At 35.4% G+C, this 13,771-nt stretch overlaps 1 protein-coding gene across 1 annotated transcript in view; it reads right to left on the bottom strand.

The window, feature by feature from the left end:
• The window catches only part of St4 (Sulfotransferase 4), a 53,710-nt gene that overhangs the window by 30,395 nt on the left and 9,544 nt on the right, over positions 1-13,771 (bottom strand). The window contains exons 2-3 of the mRNA XM_074184699.1: positions 7,348-7,482; positions 324-423 (exon numbers count right to left, since the gene is read on the bottom strand). Of these exons, the coding sequence (XP_074040800.1) occupies positions 324-423; positions 7,348-7,482 (235 nt within the window). The remainder of the gene's footprint in view (positions 1-323; positions 424-7,347; positions 7,483-13,771) is intronic.

Here is a 13,771-nt window from a genome sequence, read left to right as displayed (position 1 = left end):
TGTGTAGGTCATATTGATTTATGCTATGCATACTGTGAAATTTTCAGGTTGATCCGTTGAATAGTTTGTCAGAAACGGCTAATTAACGCTCATCATGAAAAGCCCTATATATATATATATATATATATATATATATATATATATATATATATATATATATATATATATATATATATATATATATATATATATATATATATTTGATTATTCCCATATTGACTTGGAAAAGTTTTTAATTAAATACGTCATAATAGTTTTTTGTCACTGTAATGCATAATTCGAATGTGAAAGAGAAATGTAATATTTGAATATGAAATACTCACTCTAGGAATGGAAAACGTTGCCGTAGGGAAATTTCGGCTGCTTTTTGATAATTCAAATCGTTCGCAAGTAACCAAACCAATTCCGCCATCCAAGTGGTTCCTGTAAAATGTAAAAACATGTTGAACTATTTTTAGAAAATCTCCAATTCGTATTAAGTACGAAAAAATAATGAGATGGCGATGGAAAACCATTTTTCCTAGACATTTTCTAGGCCCTGAGATCGTGTTAAAAAACATTTTTTTGAGAGTATGGATTCGATCTTGAGTCGAGATATTTTTTTCAGTTTCTAATACGTTTTCCAATAATTCAACAATTTTTTCTCATAATCAATTAAAACACTGCCGTGCCACGCGCGAGAAAGCATTTCTGTTTCCGAAACCTAGACTAACAAGTGGATGATCGAAAGTACACAAGAGGTAGTTAACAGTATAGTCGAAGTAAACGATATTGTGCACTTTTGAAGTTGGCGGTACTCTCAAAGGCCAAAAAAACCAATACATAGAAATGAACCGGCAGCAAATTAGTCCACGTGGACTGTAGACTTGACGGTTCTTATTGCATAATTTCTACTAACTGGGTTTTATGATTGGCTGAAGAGTCATAAAATTTGAAGTCATGATACGGTGACGAATGGAAGTCGGGAATGAGGAGATGGTTATCGCCGTCGTGTTCATTTTAGGAACTGATCGCGATGTGAGTGTTGAAATTCGATATTGGTGCAGTTATAATTACTTAAATTTTTTTTTATCTGTTTGAAATGTTGCGTCCTTGGACTAGTACTAATAACGAGTGTGATAACAACGCAGACTTTTTACAGTGTAGTGATACCTATAGCGATGGTGAACAATGCGAAAAAGAGATACCAGTGAATGAGATTCGGATACATTTTGATATTGAAACACAGAGAGAATGTTTCTACATCTCAAGTTTTATTTCGAGAATAACAAACATAGGCAACATCAGATTTGACTGAAATTCCTTTCTCAACTGTACGTAAAATAGTCAAGCACAAACCTTATGAACGCAAGACGCGATATAATATAGAATTACCAAAACTTTCAGATGTTCATCTAATAAACTTATTGAAAAAAACAATATACGACTGTTATAAAAGCAATGAGATTCCTACAACTCAAATTATAAGGAAGAAAGTGAATATTCCGGCCATAACGTGAGCTGCTGTGACAAAATTCTTTAGAATTGGATAAAGAAACTAGGATTTAGATTCAAAATGATACACAAACGTCAAACAGTTATGGAAAGCAGAAGAATAGTGGAATTGCGTAACAAATACTTACAACAAATAACTAAATATAGACAAGAACAATGGCAAATGTTCTATTTGGACAAAACTTGGTATGACAGTCATGACACAGTTACGAAAGGGTGGACTGATGGTTCGAAAACGTGTACGCCCAACATACCTGCAAACAAATGATCGCGACTAATCATTGTGCATTGCGGAGGAAGTAAAGAATGGGTCCGAATTCTTAGAAATTTTGTGGAAAAAAACTTGAGGACTGTAATGTTGACTATCATATGAACATAGAAGCTGATGAAGCTGATATTTTCGAGGAATGGTTTGAAAACCCATTGATCTCAAATTTGAATGCGAATAGTGTTATAGTTCTTGACAACGCTTCTTATCATTCGCGGCAGCTCATCAAACTACCAAAGGAAAATTCGAGGAAAGATGAAATACAAAGTGTTTTAATGGATAACAATTTGTATTCTGAAGATTACTATACCACAAACTTGAAGTTTTACAGACAAAAACGTTTGAAAAAATATATGCCCTTGAGAGTATTGCTGAAATTAGTTAGCTCCCTAACTATATCATTAAAGGGGAGCTATTGGAAGGTAGGTTGTACTCTATATCGTTTACTTGAACTATACAAGGCAATTGAAAAGGTCATATGAACGTGTTTCCTAACTTGCTTCGTTTGTGAATAACAGGCTGTCACATACTAAAAATATTGTTCTTTTATTCATAACTCAAAAGTTTTTTCACCGATTCTAATGAAAGAGGTATGTTTGTTAGCAGCAAAAAAAAGTTTTTTATGAAATTTGATTACGAATAATTATTCCAGTGCCGTCACCAAGGGGTAACCTAGTTGATAATATTCATGTTGAAATTAGTGTACCCATTGTTATTCTTCAATTTTTATCAGATTGAACAAATTGATAAAAAAACTCATTTGAAGACGAGATTTTATACAAATACACTGAATTAAAAAAAATGATTTCAGTAGTTGTTTATTCTAAGGCCATTCTGTAACGAGAGGAAATGCTGGAACCCCGAAACTTTGATGATATGTGGTTCAAGGAAATGTCAAAGAAGATCACCCGGCTCAAATTTTCAAATATTAACGACGAATAGGGTCGCAAAGCTGAGGCTTCTGCAATAAGCAGTGGATTTACTCAGATTATAAATGAGTCAATCAGGATTCCTGACCGTGATAGAGAATATGCTAGTATTCTAACAACCAATCCAGATATTTACAGAGTCACCGCAAGGTATCCATTGAGATCTTCTGACCAAAAACTCATTTCAGTGTTGGGTGAATTATCGATAAATGTTGGGAAACAATCAGAGCCGCGTAAAGTTTGGAATTACAGATCTGCCGAGTGAGACGATCTTCAGGACCATTTCCGAAATTTCCCCTGGCTAGATGTTTGTTTCAGCTTCTTCAACTTGTGTTTCTTAAGTCACGGAAGTTATTCTATCATCTATGGACGCATATATTCCTTTTTCAATGAAACGACCTTCTAACGGCAAACCTTGGTTCAACAAAAATTGCGGGCAAGCTGTCGTCTTCAAAAATCTCACCTACCGACAGTGGCGAAAAAATCTCAGTGCCGAAAACCGAACTAGGTTTGTTAATACTTGCAACAACTGAAAACTTATAATAAATGAAAGTAAAGAGTTTCACAATCAGTGAATTGAGGATAAACTGTTTGCCGACCTCAACGGGTCTAGATCCTTCTGAAACTGTTACTGAAAACTGTAGCTGAAACTGTTAATCAGAACTTTACAAAATCCACAATTCTACCACTAATACAAACGGATGGTTCAATTGCAATAACAACCATAGAAAAAGCAAATCTACTGGCAGGCGTCTGGTCAGGCGAATTTTGAAACAGCTCAATATCAACAAAGAGTCTGGCCCTGATGAAGTGCTCGTCTCACAAGTAAGGAGTTTTTCCTTCTTGTTGGAAGATTGCTGGCGCTCAGGCTATTCCCAAAAACGACAAGAAAACTGTTCCAAATAACTATCATGGAGGAAGCGGTAAGCCATCATATCCTTAAAAATTTGAAAGGCTTCAACATCTTGAACAATCATCAATATGGCTTTCGGAAACAAAGATATCAACACGCGATCTTCAATCGTATAATAATAATAATAAATGTTTTTATTGCTACACAATCAGCAGTTGTAGAGAACAAGGCTAATTAATAATGAGTAGCAAATGACATCGTTCGCTTTTCAACCTTATGAGAACGATAGAATAGCGCTCTTCCACGCAACCACGTGAAGGGACCAGTGACAAGAACTGGTCCCTCCAGAAAAAAAAAGAATATACCTACATATAAACATGATACAAATTAAAAAGAATTTACATGTCAATATCTCTTCAACGATCCGTCATCTCCCAACGCTGATCTGTAGATCTGTAGATCTGTACAACTTATAGCCAGTTAGCGAAACATATTCATCGGATACATAATTACTCAACCAGGTTTCCGAAACAGTTATTACAATTTGAAAAGCAAGAATTTAAATTGGCCGCGCGTCTGATGACCAATAAAATTGATCGTGTCTAGAGCGGAGTTGCCAAGTGTATTGGTTTTTAATATTCAATCACAGATCTGATGATCCAATTTGACAGACACCATTTTTATTGTTATTGTTGTCAACTCTGTGTGAAAACAACTGTTACAATTATCTAATTAAATAACGTTTTTTTAATGAAAGGTAGGTCTCGGCGGGTGCCTATTTTGCTGCATATTCCGTGTCATTAGTTTACATTTCGAAAAATATATTTTCAGGTTATTTTTGAATTGAATTTTACCATTACTACCTTGGCCGAGGTAAAATAAAAATTAAATCAAAACTTTTCATCCTTCGATAAAATACAAAGTCTGAAATGAATGTCATATAAATAAAAGGGGCCTACTAAATATACTACCCACTGTTTCAATTTTTCATTCTTCATTTCGGTAGCAAAGTAGGTATTACAAATTTTTCAAGTAAAATTCATCGATCACTTCAGAATCGACTCTTGGTAATTTCTACAGATAATTTCGTATTTTTTAACAAAAATACGAAATTATCTGTAGAAACCATTGACTTTAGAAAGAGCACATTTTCGCATACACTACTGAGGGCGCTGGCTGACTGGATGACAATATGATATACTAGTAACGTTGAATTTCTTATTTTGGTAGATGGCATGAATGCATGATTCATTTAATAGGGTTCATGAACATTCGAAAACCATTTGAAAATACAGCTCGTTAAATTCTATTCAGAATCCTGTTTCACTCACAAACTGTTATAAAAACAACAACCCACTTATTTGGTAAATAAACTCCTTCCCAGACATCAGATACACTCAAGAAACCTTAGATTTAACAATAATTTTGACATTCCGAATCATAACAGCACTATCTATGAACGATCCTTCACGTATCATGCTGTAACGATGTATAATTCATTCAGTGAATCTTTGAAAAATTCACCACTACCGCTATTCAAAAGTAAACTTAAAACTGAATTGCTCAGTCAACAGGGATCGAAACATAAACATTTGTATTTAAATTCTTTTTTTCATTTTAATTTTACTGTTGTCCTGAAATTGCCATTTATTTTTTGTGATGTTTCTTTTTCAAACGTGGTTGAGTGGAAGAATAGCGCTTTGCTAAACTCTGCCACGTAAAATAAAGACCATTTATTATTATTATTATTATATTTAGATATAACTTGTACTATATCAGTTATCAAGGCAAATATTATTGTCCATTATTATTATTGAATATTTGAAATGATTCTTTAATCCAGTTTGCTATATTTTTTGATTTTCATAACTGTATTATATTGAATAATGCATAAAATCATAGTTCAGGTAAATATTTTGTGATCTTTCGACTTTGTGTACTGATGTTAGATATAGAACTTATTTCCAAATATGATTTTTCGTGTACATTTTATTCCATGTGGAGAATTTTTCATCAATTGAAACGTTAACGGGTTCATATACACTTCCATAATCAAATTGATAATTATAGGCTCCGTAAATTTTAAGATTTGGCAATGTAGATTATTTCTATTGTTCCTATTGGTCAACCGAACAAGAAGCGGGAATAGGGCCGTGACGTCAGCGCCCTACCACATTCGATTTTTAATAATTGATTACGGAAAAACTACGGTACTTAGAGAGCTGAAAACAAAGTGCATTGTTTTCCAATTTGAAATTTCTATCAAGTGAACTATACAAGTCCATTCCGCTTTCAGCTTCGATAAGTTTGTTGGGGGTTAAAATGGACAATGTCTTGGCACATTCATGTCGCTGGAATTGCAAAGACTGCTTCTCAAAAGCTTGGAAGACTATTTCGACCCAGAAAACTGTTTACAAAACTATAGGAAACTGTAGTATACTCCCAGATCAAACAATCAGAAATCAATAAATGGGTAACTCTAACATATTTTGGTAAAATAATATAGATAATTGCGGTTTTCTTCAGAAAAAACAATGTGGACTTGGCATTCAGACCACATGCCAGGTTATTTGACTTCCTCTTCAATGCCAAAAATAAAGTGGACAAGTTGAAGAAATCTGGAGTTTATAAGCTTAAGTGTCCGGAGTGTAATAGTGTTTATGTGGGACAATGTGGTCGAAATTTCCAAAAACGGTATGCTGAATATAAAAGGTCCTTAAGACTAGGTAAAAATGATTCGTAGTTTTTAAACCATTCCTTGGTATGCAACCACAAATTTCCGAATCTAAACGATACGGAAATTCTGTACTATGCAAGGAAAGGTTGCAAACTCAATTATTTGGAATTCTTGGCACTTCATAAGCATAAACATTGCGGGTGCAACCTAGTAAATGATCAAATTGATTTAGTTTACTCACCGGTTTTCAAATTAGCATAATAATATTGTCACTAGTAAACAAAATTCAGGTACTCAATCAAGCTAAGTATCTCTATTATCACCTACAGTGGTGTTATATAAGGGCTAATGTAATTGATCATTGATCATAACGATACAGATTATCAACCAATAGAAACCCATAATTTTTCAATCAAGAATCCTGTTCCTTTGTTTGTCCTAGATTCTAACCTAAGTAACTAATTGCTTTATTTGTCAAAATCAGTTTTCATATTACCTACCTATATTATCAAAATGTCTGAAAACAGTGATATAGAAGGAGTACCATCGACTCCAATATTTTTAAAAGATCAGATTAATTACAGTTGTTATATTCAATATAAATATAATAAGAATCTTTATAGTTTTCATATATCCATGATAATACCATTAAGTTTGTGTTTTTTAAAAAAAATATGAGTTAATTACTGTAAATGTGTTCAATACAAATATAATATTTATAGTTTTTCATTATTTATCGGGTTTAGAAAAAATAGCGTATGCAACTCTCATGTAATGGTTATTAATACACTCGCATATACCATACAAAACTCGCCTTCGGCTCGTTTCGTATCCCGGTTAATGCTCGTGTCTTAATAACCATCATTACATGATCGTTGCATAATATACTATAGTTTGAAAATCTCCTTATAGGACGAAACTGCAGTAACGTTAATTACAAATAAAAGTGGTAAAAAAACAGAACGTTACGATTCTATTTTCTTCATTATGATTTCCTACCACGTAGTAACGGCTGCATCCATCAATATTTTGAAAATTGTGTGTTATACAGATATTGAATTCAGTTGGAATTTTTTGAATTTTAAGATCGTCACAAAAACTCACTGATTCACTATCAAATACTCACCCGATCTTGGAAATGTACTGACAAAAATATCATCTGGTCTAGCAGCGAAATTGAAATAATTATGTGCTTCACGTTGGTACCCACTAGGAAAAAACCATTTTTTAGGTCCAACTTGAACGAATCCTGTTTTCTCTCCTAGAAAAAAAACATGAGTATTTTTTATTGTTTATTGTATGTGGAAGGGGGTGTCGAGTTGTAACTCAGATTGATCTTTTGTGGTACTGTCTGGAGTCAGTAAAGGTACGGACAGTATTAAGAAGGATTTCCACCAAACGGACACGCTTGCGACTAGTTTCGGTTTCAAAAACAGAAACACAAAACTTGTTTTAGTTTACAAAGCAGACAAAAATTAGTCTGAGTCTCATGTTTCGTTGTGAAATGTTTTCTAGCGTTTCCCAACATGAACAATTTTATTATGATGCCTTCTCTAAACCAGAAGTTCCCAACCTTTTTGCACCTGCACCAATTGACTTTTTGAGAAATTTTGGCATACCACCAGACCTAAATATTTTAATGAACGTATAACATTTACTTTTCTGAAAGTTTTCAAAGGCTTTTTGGATTAAATTCTTCAGAAAACTTCATATTTAATGAGTAGATATTGTTTATTCATAATATCTATTATAAAAGGGAAAGTTTGTGAGGATGGATGTATGTATGTATGTTTGTGGTTCTATCATGCCTAAACGACAGAACGGATTTAGATGAAACTTCATATAAATACAGCTTGTACATCAGAATAACATATAGGCTACAATTCACAAAAGTTTTATGTGATTTTGGTCTCAATATAACGATAAGTATTAAGTAAGTCGGAAAAATTCTTGCTGCTTGAAAGCTATCTCGGCGTGCGCTGCCACCGTTAGAGTTACATCCAGATAATGTACCGTAAGCTTGCTTACCTTCAATAGTGTTATAGTCTATCCATTCCCAATTGGAACGTCAATAAAAATAAGAGTACAGTCATAAACATTTCTTGACTGTGGCCCCTAGTCGCCCAGATAGTTAGTAAACGTGCTATCAAATGTAGTTGAGGAATAGATGCTCGGCTAGCTGGACTGGCTGAATACTGATTTTTTGTCCGTTTCACAATATTTCTTTATCAGTGCCGTGTGTTCTTGGGGTTAGGTGAGGTAGTTAGTGGTTTTGCTAACCAATTTTTGAAAGCTTTTTCTAGAGATCAATTACCCTAAGACCAAACTGATATTTTTGCACTCGACGCGCGTTTCGCTAACAAGGTTGGCATCTTCAGGAGAAGCAAATTGATACTGAATCTTAAGACAAGGGTTAGCTGTTTAAATACCTAAAATTTTTTGGTCCGATGTGGACTTTGTTTGTTAAAAATGATGATTATCTTAATTGATTTTTCGGTAATTTACTAGTGGAACCACTACCTGCAAAATAATTTGTCTGCTTTTTAATCTATTGTTGACAAATTGATTTGTAGGTAGTGGTTCCACTAGTTAATTACCGAAAAATCAATTAAGATAATCATCATTTTTAACAAACAAAGTCCACATCGGACCAAAAAATTTTAGGTATTTAAACAGCTAACCCTTGTCTTAAGATTCAGTATCAATTTGCTTCTCCTGAAGATGCCAACCTTGTTAGCGAAACGCGCGTCGAGTGCAAAAATATCAGTTTGGTGTTAGGGTAATTGATCTCAAGAAAAAGTTTTCAACTTTCACACCAAAGGTTCCGAACTCATCGTTTAAACCGATTTTTGTGAAAATCTTAGTGTTTTTGGGAACTTTCATCAATGTGGCTTTCTGGACTAAAGTAGCGATTCACATTGGATTTGAATCGCTGGAGATCAAATCCATTCGGAAAAACGACCTTCACAGGAAGTTGATTCCACATAAACGCAGTTCTGCAGATGAAAATGTTCTTAAACAGTGAAGTTCGAGGTGTACTGAGTTGAACCTCAACATCGGTAATTCACTCAACACTGAAATAAGTTTGTGGTCAGAAGATCCCAATGGAGACTTTACGGTGACTGTGTAAATTTCTGGATTGGTTGTTAGGTATAGATCCAGAAGACTAGCATATTCTCCATCACGGTCAGGAATCCTGGTTAGTTCATTTATAATCTGAGTGAGTCCGCTGCTTATTGCAAAAGCCTCAGCTTCACGACCTTGTTCGTCTTTTATAGGTGAAAATTTGAGTCATTCGAAATTGTTGACATTGAAGTCACCGAATATGAAAATTTTGGCTCTGGGATGATTGATTTGCAGAAAGTCAATGGTGTTTGCAAGTGAACAGAATAGTGCACCTATACTGTGTATCGCTGGGTGGTTGATAAACGCAGCATATGAATTTGGTGATCTTCTATGATATTATTTTGAACCATAAAACATTAAAGTTTCGAGGTTCCAGCATTTCCTCTCGTTGGCAGGAGAGATCGCTTCTGATAAAATGAGATATTCCAAAGGAACGTTAAATGGGAGTGGAAATAATAGCTGGGATATAGAAAACTGACGGAGTTTGTTGAAGCACTGACTTAGGTTTCTGTGAATGCAAGAATATGAGGACCATTTGGCTACAGATGTTGGTGCACTGAGTTCATATTTAAGTTGAGTCCGCTGATGTTGCAGAAATCGATTTTGAAGTTGCTAGTGGGCCTCTTAGCAACTGCAGTTATAGTCTATCCATTCCAATTGGAACGGCAATAAAAATAAGAGTACAGTCATAAACATTTCTTGCCTGTGGCCTCTAGTAGTGAACGTGCTATCGGATGTAGTTGAGGAATAAAGGCTCGGCTAGCTGGACTGGCTGAATACTAATTTTTTGTCCGTTCCACAATATTTTTTTATCAATGCCGTGTGTTCGTGGGGTTAGGTGAGGTAGTTAGTGGTTTTGCAAACCGATTTTTGAAAGATTTTTCTAGAGATCAATTACCCTAAGACCAAACTGATATTTTTGCAGTCGACGCGCGTTTCGCAAACAAGGTTAGCATCTTCAGGAGAAGCAAATTGATACTGAGTCTAAAAACAAGGGTTAGCTGTTTATATACCTAAAGTTTTTTGGTCCGATGTGGACTTTGTTTGTTGAATATAGCGAATATAGCAAATATAGCGAAGCCTCTATTATTTTCTAAATATATGTTTGACGAGAATTCGGTGTGATTATTTGTGTTTTCATTGTATTTTAGAGGTTTCGACTCGAAAATCAACTACCTTGAATTTCAAAGTTTTTCATAATTACCCATGGTGGAAAAATTCAGTTGAGATAACTTTTTCATGGGGCAATCAACTGCTATGTTTGTGAGAATAAGTAAATGAAAAACTACCACTGAAAAATAATATGCCGACGCCTATGTCGAGGCGAGAATTCCTTCTCTGTGCTGTTTCAATCTAGGAGCGCCATAATGCATTTTTCCTTATTATTCCACCCTCGAAACCGGAAACAGCGGCACAGCAACGAAACGTTAGCCTGAAAGCACGCTGCCTAAGCTGTTGCGGTGGTATCTCCTTGAGCGATGCCTGATGGGATAAGCACCTACCATTTACAACTATCTCGTTCAACTCAGGAAACCTTTCCTCAATAGTTGATTTTCCTGGTGCAAGGTAGTGTCTATCATCAACTTAAAGTCGATGATTTCCGGTAAATAAAAATCGGATATGCGGTTGGTTACCTCGTTCACGGGCAGATGGGGCGATGACAAATCTGTTGTTTGTTGCCCGCTTCAGCCTTGTTCGAGGAATGATACTCTGAAGGAATCATCAGAAATCACCGATTTTATGTTGATGATAGACATTACCTTGCACTGACGAGTGGCCAAACAGCCCGAAACCGGTCTGCAAGTGTGTTTCAATAATTGAAAATCTATTGCGGCAGTTGAATCGCCAACAGCATATGCAGCAATAACTTCAGTGAGGAATCCTGCACTGACACATGCCGGATATAATTCAACGCCCTTCGTGGTATTAGCCAGGCGAGTAGTTGTTTTCTGATAGGTATCAGTCTATTAACCTACAGTGTAGGGAGTTGAGACTGGCCTGAACGATTTGTTTCTTTAGATGATTTGATTTATAGCCAGTCTTCAAATATGCCCACTGACTATACGTGAAAAATATTTTTTGAGAAAAATGAAAATTCACCTCATTTCTTAACAGACCTCGTATGTTTTCATGAAGATTTTTTGTCAAGATAGCTCCAGAAACCATAAACCTCGTTAAATATTAGCACATTATTAAGAAATACCCCGTAAAAGAAAGTTACTTGATACTTTCGTAGAAATCAGTTCTCTCTCAGCCGGAATTCAAGCCAAATAACCGGATTATTCTTATTGAAATTTCACTCAAACCGAATGCGTTTGAAAACTAGGTCATTTTTTATCTCAATGGAGTCGTTTGAGAACTATTGAAATTATTACATCAAAATACGTTTTACTGATATGAATGTTGAAGTTTGTGAGGATGTATGTATGTATGTTTCTGGCTCTTTCACGCCTAAACGACTGAACGGATTTAGATGAAACTTTACTTAAATACAGCTTATACATCAGAATAACATATCGAGTGGTTCAACGAAAAGTATGCACCTTGCTTTTCTCCTTTTTTTGTAACTTAACGCAGAAATGCTCGGACATGTTAATTTTGCTATTGAGGGGGACACATTTTAGATGTATTTTTCTACCTGTGCCTTCAACCCCCTAGCGAGGGTGAGTAACAACCCTAAAATTATTTTAAATGGGAAGTGGGGTCGAGTGATATATCATTTGAAAGGGCACAAAATGCTCTTTCCAATGATACCTAATTTGTTGTATTTACTTCAATAGTTATAAAAAAAGCGAGAACATTTACTCGATATTTTTGGTGTTGATGAAAATGCGGAAAAACGGCATTTTTATCATTACTACATTCCTCAATTTCTCTCGTGCGTTTTTTGGTTCAAATAACAACAGCAGATAAGTGTACAAAAAGAATTTAGGCAAACGTTCATTGATTCAGTTGGGTTGCTTTTGAAATTATTTCAACTTTACTGTAAAAATGGTTTATTCCATTCCTGAACGAGTTGAAATTGTTAAACTTTATTATCAACATAATAGTTGTGCTAGACTTACTGCTCGCCTCTTCAATAACAGTCATCCCGAGAAAAATGTGAATGATTCGTACGTTGCCAAGTTAGTCCAAAAGTTTGTCGATACCGGATCTGTCTGTAATGTGAAACACCAGCCACGGAAACCGATCAGAAATGAAGCAATGGAAGTCGCTGTTTTGGGACATGTTTAATTGGATCATACTCAAAGTACCCGTCAGCTTGCTGCAGCCTCAGGTGTCTCCCGTTCGTCCATAATACGGATATTAAAAGCCTATAAATTTTATCCGTACAAAATTAAATTAGTACAGGAACTCAATGAAGATGATCCTGATAGAAGGCTGCAATTTTGTGAACAACTGAGCCAGCTACTAATTGATGATCCGCACCTATCATTCAACACGTGCTTTTCCGATGAGAGTACATTTTTTTAATGGAGCTGTGAATAGGCATAATTGCCGTTACTGGAATGACAGTAATCCACACTTATTCCGAGAGGTCCAAACCCAGTACCCTCAAAAAATCAATGTCTGGTGTGGTATATTAGGTAGTCATATCGTAGGGCCACTTTTTATTCCTGGGAATTTAACTGTTGAGGTCTACCTGAACATGCTTTAAGATACAATTGATCCTCTCATAACAGAAATAATTGAAAATGACCGAAACCATAATGATGATCGGCTTTATTTCCAACAAGATGGAGCACCTCCTCACTATGTTGCTCCGGTAAGAGAGTTTTTAGATGACCGGTTTCCTGGACGGTGGATTGGAAGGAGAGGCCCCAGCGAATGGCCTGCCAGGTCACCTGATTTATCGCCTTTAGACTTTTTCCTTTGGGGACACTTGAAAAATAAATGTTTTGCTACGCAGCTGGAGTCCATAGAAGATCTTCGCCAAAGAATTACAGCAGAGTGCAGAAGTATAACACCTGATATGCTACAGAATGTTAGGAATAGGTTTGAACAAAATCTGTATTATTGTATGGAAGCAAATGGGTCACATTTTCAGCACTTGCTGAAGTAGGATTCTACTAAGTCAATTACACATTTACAAGTACTGGGTTGTAGTTGTTTTTCTTCATAATACCTACATGTGTGAGTGAAATACAACAAATTAGGTATCATTGGAAAGATAATTTTGTGCCCTTTCAAATGATATATCACTCGACCCCACTTTCCATTTAAAATTTTAGGGTTGTTACTCACCCTCGCTAGGGGGTTAAAGGCACAGGTAGAAAAATACATCTAAAATGTGTCCCCCTCAAAAGCAAAATTGACATGTCCGAGCATTTTTGCGTTGAGGAGAAAAGCAAGGTGCATACTTTTCGTTGGACCACTCTGTATAGGCTACAATTTACGAAAGTTTTGTGTAATTTGGGTCACAA

This window comes from Leptinotarsa decemlineata, unplaced genomic scaffold, assembly GCF_025532065.1.
Source record: "Leptinotarsa decemlineata unplaced genomic scaffold, Ldec_3_MD MMD2_tig00026358_RagTag_RagTag, whole genome shotgun sequence".
NCBI lineage: Eukaryota > Metazoa > Arthropoda > Insecta > Coleoptera > Chrysomelidae > Leptinotarsa > Leptinotarsa decemlineata.
Note: the sequence above shows the minus strand (reverse complement) of the source record. Positions and strands in the feature narration are given on the sequence as shown.